At 39.2% G+C, this 24,563-nt stretch overlaps 1 protein-coding gene across 1 annotated transcript in view; it reads right to left on the reverse strand.

The window, feature by feature from the left end:
- Window positions 1–632: 632 nt before the first annotated feature.
- The window catches only part of LOC140952904 (kinesin-like protein KIF12), a 32,917-nt gene continuing 8,986 nt past the window's right edge, over window positions 633–24,563 (reverse strand). Inside the window, exons 7-24 of the mRNA XM_073402354.1 lie at window positions 18,188–18,278; window positions 17,762–17,900; window positions 16,698–16,789; window positions 15,584–15,653; window positions 13,592–13,675; window positions 11,119–11,237; window positions 10,278–10,382; window positions 9,259–9,339; window positions 8,854–8,971; window positions 8,223–8,271; window positions 7,989–8,060; window positions 7,849–7,903; window positions 7,689–7,741; window positions 7,122–7,291; window positions 6,863–7,024; window positions 6,313–6,397; window positions 5,082–5,356; window positions 633–999 (exon numbers count right to left, since the gene is read on the reverse strand). Of these exons, the coding sequence (XP_073258455.1) occupies window positions 884–999; window positions 5,082–5,356; window positions 6,313–6,397; window positions 6,863–7,024; window positions 7,122–7,291; window positions 7,689–7,741; window positions 7,849–7,903; window positions 7,989–8,060; window positions 8,223–8,271; window positions 8,854–8,971; window positions 9,259–9,339; window positions 10,278–10,382; window positions 11,119–11,237; window positions 13,592–13,675; window positions 15,584–15,653; window positions 16,698–16,789; window positions 17,762–17,900; window positions 18,188–18,278 (1,936 nt within the window). The 3' untranslated portion in view covers window positions 633–883. The remainder of the gene's footprint in view (window positions 1,000–5,081; window positions 5,357–6,312; window positions 6,398–6,862; window positions 7,025–7,121; window positions 7,292–7,688; window positions 7,742–7,848; window positions 7,904–7,988; window positions 8,061–8,222; window positions 8,272–8,853; window positions 8,972–9,258; window positions 9,340–10,277; window positions 10,383–11,118; window positions 11,238–13,591; window positions 13,676–15,583; window positions 15,654–16,697; window positions 16,790–17,761; window positions 17,901–18,187; window positions 18,279–24,563) is intronic.

Genomic DNA, 24,563 nt, shown 5'->3' on the forward strand with positions numbered 1-24,563 from the left:
CCGATGTTGCTTAGACTGCATGCAGTTGTTTATTTCTTTATAGTTAGTGGGATGGGCGGAGATAGGGGGTGGGAGCTCGGGACAATCGTGGGCGGGATGGGTACGGGAACTGTACTGAGAAAAGGGTTAGAAGCGGGAGAAATGGAGGGGAATTACGAAACAGCGCCCAACATTTCACAATCGAAAGAGGGATCAAGGAAGGGAGGAAGAAATAGGGGCTGGAGCCGGCAATCAAGGTACGGTCGGCAGAAGGTTTGCACCCCCTTGTCCCCACCTATTTAATAGATGGCAATGGTTATGACATCCGACACATTACTTTTTTTGGCCTTTACCGTGCACAATGTGAAATAGGATTCCAACACTTCGGGAACCTTATTACAAGCAAAAGATGGCGTATAGTCAGGGAGCCCAAATCATAAACATGACAGCACCGAGGTGTTTGTGTTTGAATTTCACCAGCTTTCATAACCATTTTTTCACACTACTACCATTTTGTTAGAGTCGCTGAATAGGAGGATAAATCTGGGCTTTAACATGTGTATGGATTGCCTGGATTGGCTCGCTTGATTTTGAGATCTGTATACTCTCTAAGCGAAGTGCTAAAAAACAACACTTGACAAAAACGACGCATGTATATATCTTTATTTCATATAAATTTGATATAAACTTAATAGTTTTATTTGCCACATGTGTGTGACCAAATGATTTGAAATATTTTAATACCCAAGGTAAATAATATGTACAACTATTCTTTAAACTATCCTACACGTTTTATTTCAACTTCCGCAATTCATAATATTTCCTTGCAGTTGTTCCATTCAGCTGGAACCCTCCCATTTTCTCCGATCGAAGACTAACTTTTACAACTGAAGACAACCAAGTGTCATCTAGGCGGGTTGTGGTTGTATCTGTTTTGCGCCATAAATCTGTGGTATTCTATCTGTGAGTCTAACTGTTCGAGCTCCTGTCTTGTGCGTTCAGCTAGTTGGTGATTTCCACCTGCCAAAAGAGGAAAATCGCGAATTATTTTGGCCTATAAACAGCTCGTTTACGTTACCAGTACTGGGTAGATGAGTAAGATGACCATTAAAAGCCACTCAAAATAACGAATAGACCCATAAGGCCATAAATGCACAAATCTAATACCAACCTTGCAATAAATGTTTTCCCGCGCTTTTGCACCGGTTTAGTTTGTTCCCGCGCATTTGCGTGTGCACTCTGTCGCATTATGCACCAGGGCACAGTTTCCATTTTTCCCGCCCTCGTCAGTGGTGGGTCGCCGAATATCTCGATATTAATATCGGTTCAATTTATTCACGTAGAATCAACGCATGTTTAGAGTCGCAATGCATTTTTTCTCATCATTTAAAACGACAAAACGCTTTACCAGCTTCATACACCGTATTCACAAATGGAGGACACGCGGGAAAAAACTGGTGCCTAGTCATGAAAGCGAGGCGTTGGAGGATAAACAAAAATTGCAAATGAAGACTTTCAGTGAACTTGCAGAGTGTTTAGCACGGATTTCACGTAAAATAACTTTGTACGGACTTCTTTTTAAATACAATTACTTGGGATGTATTCTGCTTTAAATGTTTAGTAGCGATTTGCTGTTTGCAATCAAAAGGGACGCGTATATCTTCAAGGAAACAGGATGATTTTGTAGGTTTCCAAAGCATCAGAAGCTCGAAAGTGGACGATAGCTGGAGAAAAGCGGCAAACATGTTGGCCCAAACTTCACATTGAAACCGAGCACGAAAGCCAGCTCACTGCAATTCGGTGAAACAGAAATATAAACAAATCTTGGTGGCAAGAAAAAAATAAATAAGCGACAGATATATGCCCAACTTGCAACTGTTAACGCAAGAGACGTCTGCCGTTGAACACAACAGTTCAAGTCGAGATGGAAAAAAGGAAGACAGGAAAGAAGAGGTGACTGAGGTTTCGATGAAGTTATGTTTGGTTTTTGTTTGCCAGGAAGTTATTCTCAGGTCTTTATCAATGAAGGACATCAATTAGAACTATTTTTAGGTATAAATGCAGGAGCGATCTAGAGGAGTACGCTCAAAATTTCAACTTGCTACTCGGCAGACTCGGTAAGCCGGCCACATATCATTTCAGCGAGTAATTTCGTATTTCTTACCTTTGGCTGTGAAGAGTTTTAACTTTATGTTCCATAATATCTTAAAGTTGAAGAATACATAAATAAATAAAATGATGGTCTTCTTAAACTGATCAAGACTCGAATTCAATTATTTGAAACCGAAGCTTGCCGTGTGCAGTCCTGACAAAAACATTGCCTTAAAATTTTAACCTAGTAAAATGTAAGCTTTATACCACTTTTTTTACCAAGAGCTCTGAGATAATGCGCTAAAAGAGACCAGGCAAATAGCAAGCCATAAGATTCACACACTACAGCTTCTAATTTTGATAAAATTATTTTGAATTATTTCGCAATGACAAAGAAATCATGAGATTTTTGCTAAGCTCTCCCAACGTACCTCTAACAATTCACTCCAAAGCGACGGAATTAATTTGATCCAATACAGAATTGTAGTGATCTGGCTTTCATATTCGGTTTCAGTGTGAGGTTTGGGCCAACATGTTTGCCGCTTTTCTCCAGCCATCGCCTACTCTTCGAGCTTCTGATGCTTCGGAAACCTACAAAATCATCCTGTTTCCTTGGAGATATACGCGTCCCTTTTGATTGCAAACAGCAAATCGCTACTAAACATTAAAAGCAGAAGACATCCCAAGTAATTGTATTTAAAAAGAAGTCCGTACAAAGTTATTTTACGTGAAATCCGTGCTAAACACTACAAGTTCACTGAAAGTCTTCATTTGCAATTTTTGTTTATAACATAGCGCGCGTGCTTGCCCTATATAAGTCCTATTGAGCCACTATGAACAAAATCTTTATTTACGCACGCCCGTGCGTAAATAAGATGACGTAAGCATTTTGTTTTACCTGGCTGCAGAGTTGTCGTCTGTTAAGCTGCAGTGCAGTTTTCCTTCTCTTTAAAATATGGAAGAAACCAGCGAAGAACTGCCCGATTTTTCTATCGGCATTGACCTTTTAGGTCCTGATCCAACAAGCAGCAAAAATTGAGCCGAATTAAAAAAACTCGCATGTTGCGCGTTTCGCAAATTTGTTGGAAGACCAGCTGCAGCAAATTTTGGCCGAAAGACATTCACTGGGAACAGAACAGACACCAACTGGTCATCAACAACATTAAGAGGTTAAATTTCCGTTTTTATTGTTGTTTTTAAATTTGTTATACACTTTTGTTATCTGCGGACAATCCGACTGAAGCAGGAAGATTTCTCTGGCAATAACAACACAAATTACACAAGAAGACATAAATTTATTACTCACAAAAACAACTGCTGCCAGGTCTTCTCAAGAAGCCGTAATGACCAGCCAATGTTTGTAAATGAATATGAGTTTAAAGAAGGATGACAGTCGTCTTCGCTAAAAACATGTTTTCTGGATTTCGCCGAGCAAAACGTAAACATCTTTTCAGCAAATCCAAACCATAGTCCACGACTTCTTACGAACATGTTAGTATTTTAACTTTAGGTGAACTTTAAGACTCTTTTACCCTTGTTTCTGCTTAGTTTCCATTGATCGTTAACGAATAAAGAGGCAAATTTTCTTTCTCAGTTTTACAGAAAAGCTACAGAAAGAATATTTTCATTTAAACTAGATGATTGTGGAGTGTTCGTAATCAGCCAATAGAAGCGTTTGTTATTGTGTAGCGCGTTACGAGAATTTTGTAGTTAATCAAAAAGCAAGCATTTTTGTCAGCTATGTTATAAAAGAATTTGCTCATGCTTTTAGCTGTGCGTATATCGAGTTATGGATGCACTTGGGAAGTTTGGAGAGCACTCAAGAAGCTAGAGTTGCACTCGGCTATCGCCTCGTGCAACTCTTACGCATCTTTCGTGCTCTCCAAACTTCCCAAGTGCATCCATAACTCGATATACGCACGCTAAGCATGAACAAATTCTTAATTATCCTCCAACGCCTCACTTTCATGACTAGGCACCAGTTTTTTTCCCGCGTGTCCGCCATTTGTGAATACGGTGTATTGCAATGCTTGAAGACATCAAGATGATTCCTATGTTGCTAACGGCGGATGACGTATCGATATCGAGTATTTCGTATCGGTAAGGGCTCACCGCTAGCCACTGCGGCAGAAAAATGATTCACGTTCTTCACATCTATGGCTCATCTCCGGTGTAATATAATTTATTACTCACAGCTGACGTAAAACAAAGACAACAAAACATCCTAAACAATGAACCTAACCCTGACAATGGTCCATAAAACAACGAAAACGAATAAATTATATTACACCGGGGATTACCCACATTTATAAACATGCAGTTGGTTCTTTACCTCTTCAGTTGCTCACAAGTCTCCGAAAACAAGAACTTGACAATGTTTAAAAAGGTAAGCAATTTTTTAGAAGTTGAGTACATAATAATGGTTTTTAAGTTATTTTAATGTTTTAAGTAAACGCCGAGCTTTCGGGAACAGATAGAACTTGCACACGTGTCAGGAAAACATGAGCAAAATTGAAAACATTGAAGCATTTAAGATGAGTTGTGCTCCTTTTTTAATGTGCAGGTCGCTTGAACTTCGTGCACGGACACTCAAACTTGTCTTTACGCGCTTGAATTCTCGTTTATCAGTGAGTTATTTGTACCGACTGTACCGAGCGACAAGAAAAATTTATCAAGTATGACTATAAATCCATAATGTCTCGTGTTTGCGGTTAATAAAGATGACAACAAATTTAAAAGCAACGAAACAAAATTAGCGCGCACAACTGTCGAAGACTAGTCCGGTGCCGGTTAAAGAAAAGTGATGCTTAATCACCACGTTTCATGTCGATAATTCAAGAAATTATCCTCAGGTTGAACCTCGAAAAACCTTTTGGACAAAAACCTCTTTCGATATCATAAATTTTATTGGTCTGATTATGTAGTAGGTAATTTCTTTGTTGAGTATTAAGCAAAGTAACAGAATAATAAATAACACCAATACAAAAGAAAATTCATGTCAGTGGACATACCGGGTACAAAGTTATTGTTGAAGTGCACATCTTGTTCCACAGGCCACCCAACACTTTGATGACCACCAAAACTTGTTGCATCTATATGCACTTGGGAATTGAACTGTTCTTTGGCGCCATTGCCATGATGTACATCACCATTTTGTACGACCTTTTTCGCTTCATTTTCTTTCGCACCCTTTGCTTTCTTCTCTTTGAGTGCAGCAAACATTCGCGCATAGCTGTTAGCGCCTTTTTGACGATCTTTTAAAGTAACAGGAACGGACCTCTTCTTTCTGCGTAAAGAAAAAAAAGTACAGTTTTGTAAAAGCAAAATTTAATGACTGTCTTGATTTGCCAATGTTACTTAGACTAGTTTTGACCTTACCCATGTCATAGGAATAAATCTTACAAATTCAATATCAAAGCTATGTACCCTGGGTTCGCTGAGCGATCATAGCACGCAAGTTAGGGGAAAAAAGCAATGGAAGCGCAAAATAAATAAAATAACTTTGTCAAATTAAACATAACATGGTCAACACGTTAACCTTTCCGTGCCTACGTATAGTCACGTACTGGAAATGAGAGATTTTAAGGCAGCAGTCTAGAAAAAAATGTTGCTGCCGCAAATATCTAAAAGAGGTAAATTTTCATCATGAGCCTAAGAATGCCTAAAATGGGTGCAATTCCAAAATTGGTTTCGGCTCCATTTTAATTGTCCTTGTCCAGTACCTTTATTAGTTCCTTCTCAGTTTCGTATGGAGAATGGTGCGAAAAGAAAATACGAAGGCTAAAAGCTTAAAATTAAGCTGACAGGAGGAGGCCAGGCTGGCTTTGTACAAGCAACATGACATGGCACTGAACTCTGCACTGAACTTTTTTACTGTGGAACTTGACCTCGGGAGTGCTGTACAGTACCGCAAATGATCCCGAGACCGCAAATGATCCCCAAAATGGGCCGCAAATGATCCTCGACCGCAAGTGATCCCCAAAGTTGACCGCAAATGATCCCGTGAAAACTTGAGGAATGGAATGGATTTTATGGGACTGATTACAAAAAAGGACTGATTGTAAAAAAAGGAACCTTTTTCTCGCGCCTTCTAAAGAAAAAGGGAAGGAGGACGCTACACCTCAGGTCAATTTATACAAGGCGAAAAAAAAGTAGAATAAATCTGAAAAGGATATGGTATCAACCGTATTCTTCTTCCTTTGTCTATGTTGATAGGGTTATCTTACTGTGCACATAACTTACGTGCTGATTGTAGGTTTTGGCTTGTGCGTATAGTCTGGGACGGAGTGACCATGCGGTACCCTCGGAGGCATGTTGTTGTTTGTCTCTGAAGTCATAAACAAACAAAATAAAGTAACTGAAAGTAACTAACCTGGAATTTAGTGTTTATGTCGACTGAAAATCCTAAAAATATCCTACGCTTAGAACGCACAGCTTCACATAAAAACGGTACTGAGTGCAAACAACTCCAGTCTAATGACAGCGCAACTACAATTACCTTATGACTTTCATTACGAAAAGTTCTCATTAAGTTCAGGAATTTTTAAGGAGTCCACTATTTCAGATACTAGTATTTGAATGTAAATCAGTGTTCATAACGAAAAGTAAAAGTCGCAGTTTTGCGTGTGTTTGTGGGGTTTTCCTGTCGGAAATCGGAAAATCCAAACGATTAGCAGCTTTTTAATGAGAGTTAATGAGTAAGCAGCTTGGAAAATTTAAATCTTCAAAACCACGAGCACCCGAAGTTACTCCTTTACACTTAATGCAACATTACGGTGTATATAAACCTTACCTCGGGTTGGTTCCTGAGACGCAGATTGAGCCTCCGATTTTGGATGCCAGCCGACCTGTCCAACATAGTTGGGATAAGGCCCGTTGTGAAGTGGCGGGAATTTTGTGACCAACGGTTGAGGGGCGGGATCTGAGGTCGATCGACGGCGTTCTCTGGATTGCGCTGAAACAAAAGGAAACACGAATCAAAAATATCCCCAACGGCACAAAGGCATGGATAAATTCGAGTGAAGTAAGTATACAACAAAAGTTTCTCTTACTAGGAAGCGAATTTCTCCTCTGTAAATGGTTATGCTCCTCCACAAACGGCGACGGGCGTGTTTCAGCTGAGTGGCCCGCTACGCTGGTCATAAAGTGCTCCTCAGGGAGAGACCCAGTGCGTTCAACACCAGATAACGTCCTTCGAGGCATCGGCGAATTAACGATTACCCTGTAATAATTAAAGATTTAGAGGTTAGGAGGATTTACACGATTCCTGTGCCACTAGTTCATCTTCGTTCCTCCTTCTAAGTAAAAATTGTCTTGTGCTACTTTTATCAACCAATCAGAAGCAAAACGAGAAGGGGTTGTAACTTGTTCGCCCGAATGTTCCCGCGCTTGGCGCCGGTTACATGTGTTTTTTTCTATTTCTGATTGGTTCATCGGATTGTTTGTATCTCCTGTGATTGGTCAGACCGATTTCTTTGGTTTTCGCATTAGTTCTGTGATCATGGCCCTGATACCGGTTCAAGAATTCATACCGCTACGACAAACTAACAAAGCTCACGCATCATTGTGATGCCTATCACTCGTTCTCGAGAAAAAGGTGAGTCAAAGAGCTCACTAACCGTTCTAACTCTTCTAGTTTCTTTGACAGTCGGTCATTTTCTCTTGACAGCACCTAAGAATACAAAGAGAAATAGACACCACGACTATTACGCTTGATTTGAACCAGAAAGCAATAACAACGACCGCCAAGCAACTCGTGAGTCCAAGTCCTACACTTACCATCTGTTGTCTGGTGACTTCTTCGCGACTTTGCACAAGTTCGACGTTGGTTGTTCTGTGAAAAAATGAAAATAATAAAATCTTAATTCAACTGCTGGAAAAACGAATCTTTGAAAGGAATAAGAACACGCATGTTTTACCTGAGATGTTCGTTTTCGACCATATACTCTTGTAACATGTCATAAAGACCGGAGTTTGCCCCAGCAGCCATGCTACAAATTAAGATTAAAAGTCAGGATCAGTTTATGATAGTGAAGCTAGAGAAGAGACAAAACTTGAAGCAACAAAGAAAGAGACTTTTCAAAAGTAGTACTAATGACGACTTATAGTATCGTCTACTATTGACAGCTAATACAAAGGAGCAGATGTCTTACATAGCGGTTGTCAGTCTTTGTGAATCTTCAGGGGCTTGTAAGTGTTTCGCTGCAGGGCATAAAAAAGAGAACCTATTAAAGATAAAAACCTACAAAGCAAGTTGTCTGCAAGTCTGGCTTGGCCCTCTTAGAAGCTTTTGCTTCGCCCCTCATCATGAGCGCCAACCAACAGTGACGATCGAGTGCCTAAGACCTATATGTACAGATACAGCGCTGGTGGTGGAACAATTTTTAGAGTGTTAGACAGATAAGAGACACTAACTGGAAGAGCATTACTGCTGGAGATCGAAACAGATTTCGGTAACAGTAAGGTTTAGAGTCCCCGAGTCTCTTGTAGCTTAGTGGTAGGGGATCTGGACAAGTAATCAGAGGTTCGACTCCTATTGGGAGTACTCGGATTTTTTCTTCCAAGCCGCCTGTGTCACTGACTGAAAAAACATCTCTCTCAGTAAGGTTTTGTTTTGAACACTGATTAATGTATTCCGGCGGAAAGTCTGCCGTTTCATTGGTCAACTACGATTCAAAGGCTACAGTCTCACTGGTGCATTTTGATTTAAGGATTTCAGCAACAAGGGGAGGTTTTCATACCTTTACTCCACCATCACTCAAGACATAACTAAGAGGCACACACCTGGCGGTGGTGAACTGGGAACGTCAAGTTTTGGTGTACTCTCATCCTCCACTTCGGTTGTTGTTTTACTGTCGTTACTTGACACGGATGTTTGAGACTCGCTGCTTGGTAGTCCCAGCTAAGGAAACAGAAATACCAAAATGATAAATCAGTTCATTTCGCTGATATGACATGTCTGACAAAATATCAAGGGTTCAGTGATAGTTTTTGTTCTTGCTTCTTGTGGACTGTTGGCTTACAACCCCCACCCCACTCCCCTCCCAAAAAAGTACTAACCTGCTAATCGAACAACTCTGAGACAAGAAGTAACGAACGAATCGCAGTGCATGTGGCAATCATATTAATAAAACGAGAATGAATAATTCAAATTCTAAATGTGTGAGCACATTTTCGAACACTAAATACCTGCTGACGAAAATAGGCGTTTTCGGTACGAAGTAACTTTATTTCTCGCTTTAGGTTCAAAATCAGCTTTTCCTTTGGGTCCTGCAAAGAAAGGTTAAGTAAACTGAGCTCATGATTGACGTCCTCCGAACACAGGTACACATTGAAAAAGACAAGTCTCGTCAAACATCCTCAAACTATAACCTTTCCTTAAAACGCGCTTGAATCAGTTCTCATTTAAAAGCGTACTTATGATCGCGGGCGAGCCCTTTCCTAATTTTTTAGTGTCGGTGCTTAAGAGCAGATACCCTAGGTGCCAGAGGCTTTTCATGTGCGGTTTCCGGTTTTGTTCAAGTATTTAAAGAGACCCGCCGCTCGTGTCTTCGACCTGCGGCCGACGAAGCTCCTCGTCGCACGCGAGAAAAAAAACTCTCGTACCCAGGGTAAAGAGTACACGGCGCGCTTCAAGCTTCACTAGTCTTAGTGCAGGCCGCTTTTAACAGTTGCTTTCAGAAGAAAACCCAGATTTTGATCTGCTTGCTCACGTTTTCCTTCACGTAAGGTCAAGCATACTGAGAACTGCCACAAAACACTTACTGCCGATATCGTCTTACTGAATTAACAGACCAGAGTAATTATTACTTTGGTTCCGGTTCAGTGTACTCAGATGAAAAAGCTGTTCAAGTCACGTAATCTGGTTTCAAATCATCCGTCAATGGATTAAATCCTATTCATACAGCTACTACAATGTAGCAATTTCCTTTAAAAAATTCCCATACTCAGCCATAAAGCACAATTCTTCTGTCATAAAAGGACGACAAAGGTAAACGTTTCTGAGACTGAATACCGTTCTATAGCACTGAGAACCGTGAAGCTATAACCAAATTTTAAGGGATCTACAGCTACCCACATGACCTTGCGGTCTTGTCGTGCGTAGGCTTGAGGCCTTAAAATCCGACAACGTTAATTAAATAGCTGTATACGATCTCATTAACTTTCTGGCAGTAATTGGTTACTGACACACTCGGCCACAGACATACCATATGCACCACAGGCTTATTCTTGATCCTCTTTGCGCGGTGAGCGTACCTCAGGGTGTTCAAGGTGTCCTGCACCACGTACGAAGAAGGCGAAATACATGCGATCTGGAAATGTTAGAGTTGTAAACAAACTTCATCAGAGCAGTCTACAGCTCTGGCGCCAAGACTTGCGTTGTGACTTGCGAGCGGTCAGAGCTATGTACTGTCCTTAGGGGGGCATTTTTAATTTATCGCATCTTTATAAAATTCCACGTTAAAATATTACCCCTGTGGCAAGGCTTGCCCCGCGTTTAAGTCAGATTTCGCCGGTTCAATACCCACTCCCCTTCCCCAACTCATCTTACAAGGTCAAGAACTTCAAACCCATCACATACATGGTTCTTTCAAAAAACTTCATTTAGCTAGTTCCAAACCTACTGAGTTTACCAACTCACTTTGACTCTGAAGATGACTACCGCACAGGTTGTCAAAACGTCAGTTACTGTCAACAACAACAGTCCTATTCAGGACTACGTTCACCCGGACGATCGACTCAACCTACTTTTATTATAACTTTATTTTAAATCTCGTTTTTAGGCAGACTTCAGCGTAATGAGGAGTAATGTCTAGTGGGAAGGACTATTCCCATTCTTTTCGGCGATCATTCTTTCTTTTACAGTCTTTCCTGTTTGCATTTACTTGTACTTCAACTACGCTAACCAAGGTTATACTAAAATTCCCCACGCGTGCGCGATAGTTGAGACCAAACGGGAAGGAATGTATAAATTTCGGCAACTTCCGCCGGCTTCTGCTCTCTTTTGACCTAATCTCAGGGTAATGAGAAAGAGTGTGAAGCACTTACCATAAGGGTGATACCATCCCCACCCAAGCTGTCAGCTAGAAGTTTAGTGAGTTTACTGTCGCGGTATGGAATGTGCCCTCCTTTCTTTCTTGGGTCGCTCAGTGCAGAGATGCAGTTTCCTGTGAAAACAAGGTAGCCACAGACACTGGCATTGTTCGATTGAATGCTCAGAGAAGAGTTATTAACCCTTTCAGCTCCAATATCCACATACAAATTCTCCAGATTTATCTCTATACATTTCCTTAGAGAATTAGTTGAGAGAATTTGATAAAAGATCAAAGATTTTTCTCTTTGTGATCATTTTATTAATTCTCATAGACTTTGCTCTTGACAATCTATGGATATCATTAGGAGAAAATTGATGTTGGTCACTAATGGGACTTAAGGCCTACTCTGGGACCTTAAGTCGCCTTAAGTCGCCTTAAATCGTCTTAAGTCGCTTTAAATCATTATAATCTCTAGAGGTTGAAATTGTCTCATAGCAATTACTTTTTTAGTTTTCTATTTGAATTTCCAGAATGCATGATTTCTCATAAAGTGTGTAATAACCCGTGTTCAATAATCATCATCATCTGAATAAGGAATACAAACGCTTGTTAAAAGAGAAAAAGCGAAAACATCAGAACTACAAAATGGAAGAACTTGTTAATTCATCTAACCCACAAAAATTCTGGTCAACACTCAAGAACTTATCGACAAAAAGTACGAATTCACAAGATCTGTCTGTTCCAGTCGGCAAATTATATACTAATTTTGTCAGGGAGGTTTGTCTAATATTTCATGGTCCGTCCGTTAGCAGACATGAATAATCAGGGTTAGATTACATCTGCGACGCAGGCTACCTTGATATTTAGCGTTCAACATATAAGTTAGAATCACTATTTTAGTATTAAATGTGTTGAGATTGTTGGAAATTTGGTAGTTTTATAAGTGTGCGACTGTCTCCGTAGACAGGTGGTGTTATCAGTGGATGTCAATTTTGTATACACTTACATTTTTAAATTCACCTCATTGGTCATCTTATATGGCCTAAAGTCGCCTAAAACTGCCTTAAATCGAATAACATTTTGAGCAAATTTTCCTAAAGTCGCCTTAAGTCGCGTAAAGTTACGGCGACTTTAGGTCCCAGAGTAGGCCTTATTAAAGAACAAGCATCAAAGAAATAAGTATTGAAAGACAAACGAGTATACTCTCGCAAGTTTCGTTCCAAATAAGGACTTTTCAGTTTTTCATTCAGGAGGCGAAGCAGGTACAGAACAAAGTTAAAGTTATGGAAAAAGTAAATTGCTGAAGATCAGTAACCGCTGCAAACAAGTACTGATCAACAGAGTTTTCATAGAGCAAACTAGTATCAACCGAAGATCTCATCTACAAAACTCAAAATGTAACACCGCATAAACTGATCAAGACGATTATCTGTTAAAGGTCGAACTTCTCTTTTTGAAACTGAACAACAGAAAGTCTCGCTTGCAAATGAGCTCTCAGTCCTAATCGCTGGCACGATACTTCATGGGTGTGTGAATTGGAGATGGAAGGTAGTTCAGAATAGTAACCGTAAGAATCACAGACTCTCGCTGTGAATCTCTGTGAGGCAGACACTTCCCAACAGTGTCCGTCTGCGGGGAGAGTTGACCGTAAATATTTTAGCCAAACTACAACTGATAACGACTTGCAGAGATACACAGCGCAGCTCAATGAACGCGCGCGCGCGCGGGGTTTTGCTTCATCAAATCCGGCAAGGAAGACATGCAAACAATGCCAACAATTTGTACGTAATAATGGTTCAGGAAAGATCAGTAGATAACAATCTTGTAACATTTAACATGTTAATTAGACTATGAAATCAATATTAAGCATGTAGTGAAATAACTTTGGAGAACTTTATGAGATTTAATGAGAGATGTTGATATACAAATCCATAGATGCGGTATAACAACATATACAAGGAAACTCCGCTGAAAAAACCCATATTAAACAAACACATGCGTTTATGCGATGAGGCTATGACACTGATAAAACATTTAAGCCTTTTATTATGTAATTGCTATTTAGTCATGACATAGCCGTACCAAAACAGCCTGAGGGTATATTTGTATTTAATCAAAATTTCAGTTTGCGACACATTTCGGCAATTTAATTAAAACAAAAAGTGTGATTTAGGACTTGATTCTTCCACAATTAATCCACCAAATGCTTGTTGATAAGGTAACGTATTAAATTAAGGAATAAAGTTAAACTTCGCAAACAGCGAGTTTCCTGCTGAACGACATTTAATTTAATGTAGTGTAGAAACAAGGATCGAAGATGGATCAACCAAAAAATCGATTCATGCCAAACACAAATCCATGTTTACAAGTGTCGATCTAATAGTACTGATCTTAAATCCACAATAAAACAACTCGTTTTTTTCCGTCTGATTTAGCATTAAATCCGTCGGCCGGTAAAATATGGAATCAAGTCATGACAAACTCACCTAACGTCAACAAACTCTTATTAATGTTCTGTGATTCCGTTAACGTTCCTCCGACTGACTTTGTTTCTTTTACACGCTCGCTTCCTGTTAGGAAAGAAGAAGAAACGCAAATCAGTTGACACGTGTAAAAACTGAAAACCCTTAACGCCACAAAGATAAACACACTATTCTGTAATCTAAAGTGATTAACGAACGAAATCTATAGGTAGTAAAGTCGATGAATATGACTTTTCATTAAAACTAGGTTTCAACGGCGTTTGTCGTTGTTAAGCAACAATGAACATTAAAGCTATCTTGTTTTGTAACTTTCAGACTTGACTAAGTGTCTGATACTGAGTGCCAAAGATTCAGGTTTAAATTATGTTAACTTTAAATTTGGTGTAATCGTAGCTGATTATCGTGACAAACAGTACACATGTATTTTACAAGAAACAAACCCTTGAAGTTGTTGGTTGTGTTAGATTGCACGTTCGAGAAGTACAATAACTTTGAAAACAATGGGAAAACTAACTACGGACAAGCTAACTCGCGCGTCAGGTATAAACCAATCCCAATCAAAGAAACTTTGATCGATTACGTACTTACAAGACAAATTCTTCGCTCAATAACTCTTGCCCTTCAAATGTACTAAATGTCGCTAAATGTCGTGAACCTTCATTGGTTTAGTTCATTGTCTTCCGTTCTTCGACATGCATAACCAATTTTACATAATAAACGAACGGCTGGCTACTGAGCCGTGGAAATTGACATCATTATCCTTTATTAAGGAGCTCAAAACACAATTATATGCAGCGCCCCGTGTTTGTGGTGTAACTGACAGAATCATAGAGACACCTGGGTATAAAGGACAACAGTATTTCAAATAATTATCACGGTTATTTATAGACAGTAAGGTACGCAGTGTCATTGTTTATACCCTCATGCAGTTAAAAACAAAGAATTTAACCGCAAAGAAAAAATGTTCCTGAGTGTACATATTTTATGTGTGTGTGTGGAATTCAGAGGTTGTTCCTTGAACCACGCATAAAAGTGATCGCATCTCCTCGAAAATGCCGGCAATATTTCGCAAAAACCGTTGCTAGAAAAGTCAAAGATAAAAAATTCGTGTCCGCTTGGAGAAGTTTGGCCTTAGTACGATCGCCTTAAGACATACCAAACGCCTTTACCACGGGGCAAAAACAAATATTTTGAAACATTAGCGCATTTGGCAAAGGAAGATTTTTGAACAAACAGTCAAACAAAATTAACTGACGATAAGGAACCGATTAGAAACATGCTTACTGCAGGGCTCAAGTAAGTACTAGCCACTTTCATGACACGATATTTCAAAGAATTCTACGCCTAGATCTTTTGCAATTTGTATTTAAAGTACAATCGAACCCACCCATGCACATTCCCCCCCACCCCCACCCACCAATTTGGGGTCAAAGGAGTGAGATTGACCATAAGCATTGTAGCAAGGTCGTCGTTGTTGAGGGGTTAAAACAAAGCGAACGGGGACTTAACGAGGCTACGACGGCGACAGCAAAAGCAACGGCAACAGAAACCGTCAATGAAGAATAGTGAGACCACAAATCTAAACGCCGTGCACCTGCAGTACGCTCTCCTGTAAATTTCTACACGGCCGTACCTACAGAACTACGACGTAAACTGATCAAACTGTAAGTCCTAAAGAAAGTGAACGGAAATACGATAAATTCTACCGTATCTATCTGAATTCGGACGTGGTCCCTTCGCTTCAGTTCCAACTTAAATTTTTTCTAACTAAAAATAACTAAACGAGTGGTAATAATCGCGAAAGCGTTTGGAAGGACACGAAGCCAGTTTTTCGGTGACGTCACGGTTTTCACTGAAGTCGCCGTTGTGGTATCTTCAGATCTCCAATGCATTCGCTGCAATGAAAACAATTTGGCCGTCTTGTAGAGGTGGCCGCAAACCTCCAGTTCTATTAAGGAACCTTTAGGGTGTATGTTTTGAACCTTTTAATCTTACCAGCCAAATCTACAAGACTCAGTTTTCCGTGCTTTACCACTGGATAGCCAGACGCGTCACCGGAATCATTCTACAAAGAAAGTGAAACGTTCGTTACAATTGTAGAAATTGAAAGTTATTTTTAAAATACGAACCGTTTGTAAATAAAATAAAAGTTTGCAATAAATAAAGTATCACAGAAAGTCCTTCCCTGGACAAGTCTGTGCCGCCAGACAATTTAACGAGCGTTTAAAAGGCCCGAACCAGTTGAAAAGAAAGTTATAATTTAGTATCATTCATCTACTAACAATTTGGCTACTAATAAAGCTGATTTCACTGGTCTCCTTTTAGAAAGCAACAATCCCATTTCAGTCCATATCTGTACCCTGTTTCATGCTTTGAGGTAAACCGACCGCATACACAGAAAAAAACGAATCGACATTCCAGGAATATAAACCACGCGCACATGCAGCTAAATTCGGTAATCAACTTCCAAGAATAAAATGTTAACTAACTGCGTCTTATTTGCTTAGGTAAGAATTTAATTATCGGTTGTTAGGCATTTTAGTGATAACTGTCAAAAGTATTTCCCCAAAGCTGCATTTGTGACAGTTCTTATTTACTCAAGTTTGATGTTATGAAATGAAACTCAGTTTCCTACTGCCATATACGTTCTCTTCAACACGTTGCCGAACGTAGACGTTCAAAGCTGACAAAAAGAACGGGCTTAAATTCTGATGCAATCTATAAATAACTGGACCGTTAAATTTTTCTCTTTCCAAAAAAAAAAAAGCCAGTCTTGGAAACATGACCTTTCCTGAAACACAAATGGATCACTTGACTGTCCCCATCTCTAGCACGTCTGTATGACCATAGAAATCCTCAGAGACACGATTCACCGCAACGCGGCTTTCATATAATTGTTCCTTACTTTGACTACTTTGTCTAGGGGCGACAAATTGGTTACAAGTTCATCAATATTTTTCTAGACTTAAAAGGTTTGTTTATTGAAGACTCTCTCCTCCCCAGGGGCTCTCGCTGAGTATTCCATTCTGTTTTCTCTCTCCCCAGCCTCCCAACGACACAAAGAGGTCTCTGCGGAGAAGAGAGTATCAAAGATGAACGTAAGTCTCACCGACTCAATATCTATGTATACTGTAAGCATACTGTGGCTCCTGCTAGAGTGATCATTCATCATATGAGACCCAACTTGACGGTTATGCAGACCTGCACAAAATAAACAGAAGTACATTTTGTTACACTCTTTTACTTCTGCAGATCTCTGGCAGTCAATAAAGGAGAAATCGTACTAGGGTATAGTAGTCCTTTTGAAATCTTGATAACTCGAACTCCCATCAAAAAAGCTTGTTATAAATTAATACAGGTATGTAGCATCTTCGGTAACCGTCACCCGCCCACTTCTTTGTTTCTCAGGGGTTGTGTCATGGAAGTTCACTCCAGATTTTGTTTAGTTTTTTTTTAACTACGTGACCTTACTCACTAAGAAACTGAAATTAAACGAAAAAGGTACTTGCAAATGACAAAGTCACAACTTTGTATCCCGAGCACTGAATTTAAACTTGCGCTAAAAACAACAGAGACAAACATTGAAAAACTTTTCATTCTGATCTTTTACAATTTTTGTCCATCCGTGCCTTCAGTTTTGTATTTTCTGTGTTATTTAAACCTTTTGTCAACATACATGTATTCATCGGTTATCTTTATGTTTCTTTTGATTTGAAGGCCACGGCCTGGAAAATAAATTTAGCTAAATGTCGTGACAATTAGCTCCTTTAATCTTTGATAGCCTGCGAAAACAGCGTCTGTCCTCGTTCCTCGCCACAAGAGACGTTTTGCAAAAGGTCCTTCGTGGCAAAGAGTGAGGAGAGACCGCTTTTTTTACAGGCTCAATCTTTGATAATCCAAACTGTGAATACCTCCAACCACAACTTTGCAATTTACCATACAGTTAACAGCAAGAAGAAAGTGTCTATAGTTTTAAAGCAAGGCAAGAGATACCCATATAAATTCAGTCAGCTCTTTCCATTTTACAAGTTCAGTCCTACTAGAGTGCCCACCTATCCCAGCTACGGAACTAATCAACCTAACTCTACTAAACCCAGCTCACTATAATGTAAGGGACCAGGAAAGTAACCTTCCTTCCGATTTTTTTTCAGACTTTACAAATTAATCAATTACCTTCCTCTAATACTGCAATCAAGTCATCCACAGTGTCACACTCAACAAAAAATAGGTTTTCTACATAGAAGCCTCTGTCTCTTGCCCAGCGTACAGGTAATGAGTCCCTTGCCCTAGAGGGATTCAGCAAATCTTGAATCTGAGGAAAAAAATAAGGTTCAATTGTTGAGTTTATCCAATGCACCATTTTGATACGGGAGACCAGGAAACTAGCAAGTGTAGTTTTAAGTTTAGTCATTCTTTTAGACATAGATTGTCCCAAGATTTCCAAATGCAATGAAGTAGAGAGCATGTATTGTTAAAAATTTAACACGATTTAATATAGCTGTGGACACCAGGTTATTTCTAATCATATTTTTGAAAGTTCTGCGAACCAAACTTGTCCACTTCAAACTATGTGGATTTTATGTGAGAAAGAACGCACACCTTTTCATTATACACTTCTAAATAAGATGCTCTAATAGTATACTCCACATCTGCATGACTCTCCATTAATTCAAACATATAATGGAAGGATCTGAAAACACATTGAACAAATAAAATTAGTCAACTTGAAAATAGCACATCTTGAGACCTGTATGTAGTGTCATAGTGTCAGAACCTTCCAAAGTCTTTGCGCAGAGTATGGACATCTTGATTTCTGGGAAGTACTTACCTCCTGTGTAATATCTGACCTTGTATATTGTCAATCACTGTCGCAGAAAATTAATACTCATAATAACATAATACCTCATAATAACAATAATGATTATAGGAATGTAATTACAATAATGTATACCATGCCAGGTTTAGGAATGAATTTTCTTTTTTTTTTTCTTAGTACGCCTGAACAACGTACTATATTTTCTGTAAAAAAAAGACAGGCCATAATCTATATTTAGTGAAGACCTGGATTCCGAGCTCATTTGTTTGAGAAATGCAGAACTCTTGGCCATACAGTGGCCATAGACCATGTCCGTAATTGGCGTACCGAGGTATTTATAAGGCCTATTAAAAAGGCAGCAAACGTGGAAGTACTAAGCGTACTAACGTGAGTAGGGTAAATTTAACTACCAACATACATAGAAACATGGCCGTACTAAGACCGAATATAATCATAACTATAACAAAATTCTCAAATCTGATTGGTTCTCAACTGCCCTGATTTCAGCCTTAATAGGACAGTTTAATAGGACAGTACGCGTCATGCCTAAGTAATTGGACAGTACGCGCCATCACGCGCGCGCTTAAATGGCTTTTTTTTCATTGCTAGCGGAAAAATCTTAGAATTTCTTGTGTTTTGATTTAAAAAGAGCCCTATATATCACAAATTTTGTTAAAGTTATGATTAATTGGTAACAGAACTTCGTGTCGTCCAATTCGGTCTGTAATCATACTCGTGATTAAACAAATCGGACTCCCGCTACGCGGTCGTCCGATTTTGTTAATCACTCGTATGATTACAGACCGAATTGGACTCCACTCAGTCCTGTTACCATTACAAATACAGATATGCATAGAACACGGCCGTACTAAGCGTACTAACGTACTAAGACCGAATAAAATACAGATATGCATAGAACACGGCCGTACTAAGCATACTAACGTTCTAAGACTGAATAAAATACTAACATACATGAGAACATGGCCGTACTAAGCGTACTAACGTACTAGGACCGAGTAAAATATAGATATGCATAGAACACGGCCGTACTAAGCGTACTAACGTACTAAGACTGAATAAAATACCAACATACATAGAACATGGCCGTACTAAGCGTACTAACGTACTAAGGCCGAAAAAAATAGCAACATACATAGAACACAGCCGTACTAAGCGTACTAACGTACTAAGACCGAATAAAATACCAACATACATGAGAACATGGCCGTACTAAGCGTACTAACGTACTAAGACCGAAAAAAATACCAGCATACATAGAACATTGCCGTACTAAGCGTACTAACGAACGAAGACCGAATAAAATTCCAGCATATACGAGAACAAGGCCGTACTAAGCGTACTAACGTACTAAGACCGAATAAAATACCAACATACTGATAGAGGAAAGTTATTGAAAAAGGAGAGGAGTTAGAAGAGTAAGAAGATTAAGAAGAATGGAGGCAAGATGTAAATCAGATTCCTGGCACCTCATCGTGTAGCGAGCGAGTTGCTCGAACCACTCCCACATATTTTGGAGGAGAACCCGTTACTTTGTTGAAGAGTTTTGTACGTGGTTTGAAGCCTAAAATACGTGAACATGTTATTTTACAACAACCGCCTGATTTCAAGTCTGCATTGAACATTGCAAAACTAAAAGAATTAGTAACTCTTAGCCGTAAATCGAAAAATGGTCAAGAAGTGGCGAATTTTGAAGAATTACAGTTTAACCCCTCAGAAGAGGAAATCAAACAATCTGTCGGGGAAGAATTTAATGTTTGGAGTACAGATTTCCAAAATAATGGAAATAGTCGTATTAATCGCAAATTTCGATCGGGCAAACTTAATCGTTTTCGTTGTGGGGGTAGCGTTTTCAGCAAAAATCCTAAATTGGGCAGTTATGGAAGCTCGAAGCCCAACTTTAGAGGCCTGTATCGGAGAAACAATATGCAGAATGCTTTTCACCAGGGAAAAATTGGTGCTCAGTTAGACTGGTTGGCACCCCTATCGTATGTGGTAGTGAACCCGTGATGGGGGCGCTTGAAAATTCTACAAGTAATAACCATTCTTCCGTCAGATAAAGTTCTGATAAATGTGCTTTCAGTAACTCTTGAAATTCGGCCGAGAATGTTACTAAAAAGAATTTTCAAGAGTTTAGTCATGTTTTGTCTAATCCCTGTGAGCCTGTTATCTCGTCAGACTTTAAACCTCAAGTTACCGTCTCTTGTCAACATGGGTGTTCTAAAGAAGGACAGCCTCAAAACGTCCCTAATGAAAATATTATCTTTGGAGTTATTAAGTGTCTTTGTCACGTCATAACGAAATTTGATGGTGTAATCGCCGGGTCGTCGCCAAATGAAAAAGAAAATGCTCATTCGCCAAATGTACCTATGTCTTCTCCTAAAAGTGAAGTCATTTATGAGAAGTCTTCAAGTGAAAATTTATCTCGAGAAGACAGTATAAAAGAAATTAAAAAAGCTGAACAGTTGGTGCCTGAGTCTAAAAATGAAGAAAATTTGGACGTTAATATCATTGGGGCTAAAAATAATTATATTTGTAATGAGTGTCGTGGCTTATCCGTCGCAAGTAGCCCAGAGACAAGGACATATGTGACTGACGTGACTGACAGGGTTTCTTTGCCCGCTACATCGGGTAAAATTGATTCTATTCATCCTTTGGAGAGTGACAATTTTAATGTAACAGTAACAATAAAAGGAAATACCGTAGTTATCGTGCACTCCTTGACACAGGAGAAGTGGTAACAGCAATTAGTTCTCAAGTTTGGGAAAAGTATCTTAGACATAAAAATTGTTGTTTAGATTCCTCGTCGACCAGTTGTGTAACGACTGTAAGTGGTTCCCCTCTTAGTGTTTTTGGTAATGCATGGCTCAATTTTGTTATCAAGTCTGATGTTTTTTTTAGTTAAATCTATGTTATCAAAGATTTAACTCATGACGTTGTTTTGGGCAGAGATTTTCTTCAAAAATGTTGTTCGATAATTGATTTTATGAAGAACTTCATTGAATTTTCCCACCCCGAGGATCCCCTTCCCTTTGCTGATAGTTTTGGTGATGATTTGGATGCTGAAGTTTTTGATAATTGTATTTTGTCAGTGCATGCTGATAATTCTTTTACTATTTCCGCTCAATCAGAAGTCGTTGTCGTTGGTAGATTAAGTTCAACGCCAAAAGGTGTAAACACCAGTGCCAGTGAAATTTACGGATTGGTCACGCCTGAGTCTGATTTACCTCACCCTTACTCAGTTTTTGGAGCGTCAGAGCTCGTAAAGGTTTCTAGTGATACAACTATTCCTGTTAGGATGGTTAACCCTTCCGCTCAACCACTTAAAATTTTTCGTAGGACTAAATTGGCAGATTGTGAGCGTGTTGATAATGATTTAGCAACATTTGAGATTGGCAAAAATTCCCCTTCTTCGGATGCTCAACATAATTCTTCAGATGATCGATGAATAGTATTTTGAATGATGATGAGAAAGTAAAATTTAAGAATTTGTTTAATAAATAGCGTAATGTTTTCGCTTTTCCTGGGGATCAGTTGGGTAGAACATCCCTTGTACAGCATGTCGTTGATACTGGTGATGCAAAGGCAGTATAGAGTATCTCCTGTTGTTAAGAAAGAGATTACCATTAGGTGGACGAAATGCTTGAAAAAGGAATAATTCAAGAGTCTGTCTCTTCTTGGAGCTCTCCAGTTGTTTTGGTAAAAATGAAAGATGGGTCGTATAGATTTTGTGTTGATTTTCGTAAAGTTCATAAAGTCACTAAAGTAGATAGCTTTCTGATGCCTTTAGTTGCTGATGCGCTAGATTCTTTAGCTGGTGCAAGTGTGTTTTCAACGTTGGATCTCAAAAGTGGTTTTTGGCAGATACGAATGCAGCGGCATTCACAACAAAAGACAGCCTTTGCTACGCACAATGGCCTTTATGAATTTCTGACAATGCCGTTTGGATTAGTGAATTCAGGAGCCAGTTTTCAAAGACTTATGAGTCATATTTTGAGAGGCTTAGAATACCGTTTTGCTTTGATTTACATCGATGATATAATCATTTTCTCTAAGTCTGTAGATGAGCATTTAGTCCATTTGAACAAAGTTTTTAGAAGGTTGCGTGACGCCAATGTTAAGTTGAATCCAAAGAGATGCAGTTTCGTTAAACAAAGAGTCACGTGGTTACGCCAGAAGGCATTAGTCCCAACCAAGACAAAGTAAGGGTGGTTCAGGAATTCCCCACCACCACAAATTTGAAGGAATTGAGGAGTTTCTTAGGTGTTCGGCTTATTATTACAGAGTTTCTTGTCTTTTCTTAGGCTAATTATTACAGACGTTTTGTAAGAGGTTTTTCAAATATTGCCAACCCTTTGAATGCTTTGACAAAGAAGAATGTTCCTAGCTTGTGCCAAGGCTTTTGACAAGCTTAAGCGTACCTTGGTTTCTGCACCCATTTTGACATATCCTAATTTTCGGGAACCATTTTTGCTAGTTAAAGATGCTTCTGGTCGTCTTGCAAGATGGGCCTTACTTTTGCAACAATATGACTTTAATATTGTTCATCGCCCTGGTAGAATCCATGGTAATGCTGATTGTTTGTCTAGACGTCCATATGATTCTTGTGAAATAAGTTCGCTCAAGAAAGAAAAACCTCAAACACCCCACACTCAAGAAATGCAGAGAAGAGATCCTGAACTACCTGCAATGATTGATTTTCTAGAGAATGATATCCTACCTACTAACGACAATTTTTATATTGGTCAAGATGGTTTGCTTTACCACCTTGATTTTAAGCGAAGGCATAATGCTCGTGAATCTTTTTCTCAGCTTGTTGTCCCAGCTGCATTACGTTTTGAAGTTCTCTCTAATGTACATGATCATATTGCCGGTGCTCATTTTGGCTTCAACAAAACTTTTCGTAAACTTAAGCAAAGATGTTGGTGGAAAGGTATGTTTAAAGATGTAGAACGTTGGGTTAAGTCTTGCGTTAAGTGTTCAATGAGGAAGTCTCCACGAAATTCGAAAAAGGCACCTTTACTTCCGATTCCAGTCGAGGGTGCATTCGACAGAGTGACTGTTGATGTTTAAGGTCCTTTTCCACATTCTAGTAAAGGCAGTATGTATATTGTAGTTGTTAGTGATTATTTAACTCGTTGGGTCAAAGCATTCCCAGTGCCTGGTGTCGAAGCAACTGTTATTGTACGTCTTTTGATTGATGAAATTATTTCTAGACATGGGGCACCACGTGTGTTGCTCTCTGACAGAGGAACTAACTTTTTATCTAAAGTCGTTGCAGGAGTTTGTAAAATATTTCAAATTCAAAAGGTCAATACCTCTAGTTATTACCCAAAGACCGATGGTCTTGTAGAAAGGTTTAATTCTACCTTGTGTCAGTCTTTGTCAATGTATATTTCCAAAAACCAGAAAGATTGGGACAAGTTCATACCGCTTATTTTGTCTGCGCATAGGACTTCTGTTTTAGATGCAATTAGGGATTCTCCTTTTCACGTTCTTTATGAGCGAGAGCCACGCTTGCCAATTGACGTTAAGTATTTGCCTCCTGCGGCTGATGATTTGAGTACTTTGGTCCTTGACTATCGAAACCGTATTGTCGAAAAAGTCGAATTGGCTCAAAATTTAGCGAGAGAAAATTTACAACGTGCACAACAAAAAGTGAAGGATTATTACGATCAAAATACAAAAAAACGTGTTTTTGTAGTTGGACAACGTGTTTGGGTTTATACCCCGAGAACTAGGAAAGGGTTATCCAAAAAGTTAATGCATAATTGGTTGGGTCCATACAGAATTGTTGAGAAATTGTCACCGGTTCATTTTAAGTGGCGCACGATCACCAATAAAAAAGTTGCTTTTTCGCAAATCGTATGAAGCCGTTTGTTGATCCAAATTTGAGACCAATTGACCCTGCGCCTTTTGATGACCCTGCGAGCCGTACATTCAGGAATCTGATATTCCAAAAGATTGTTTTGAGCCCATTTCTGCTGATGCGAATCCTAAAGACACTGACTTAAATCCAGTTAGTATTGAGATGCCACTGTCCCTACAGCCTCAAAAAGAGAAAGAGTCAAACAAAGAATCAGACCAAGAAAAGACAAAGAATCAACTTCAAATGCAAAAGAATCAACTCCGGAAGCAATT

Source organism: Porites lutea, chromosome 11, assembly GCF_958299795.1.
Source record: "Porites lutea chromosome 11, jaPorLute2.1, whole genome shotgun sequence".
Taxonomy (NCBI): Eukaryota; Metazoa; Cnidaria; class Anthozoa; order Scleractinia; family Poritidae; genus Porites; species Porites lutea.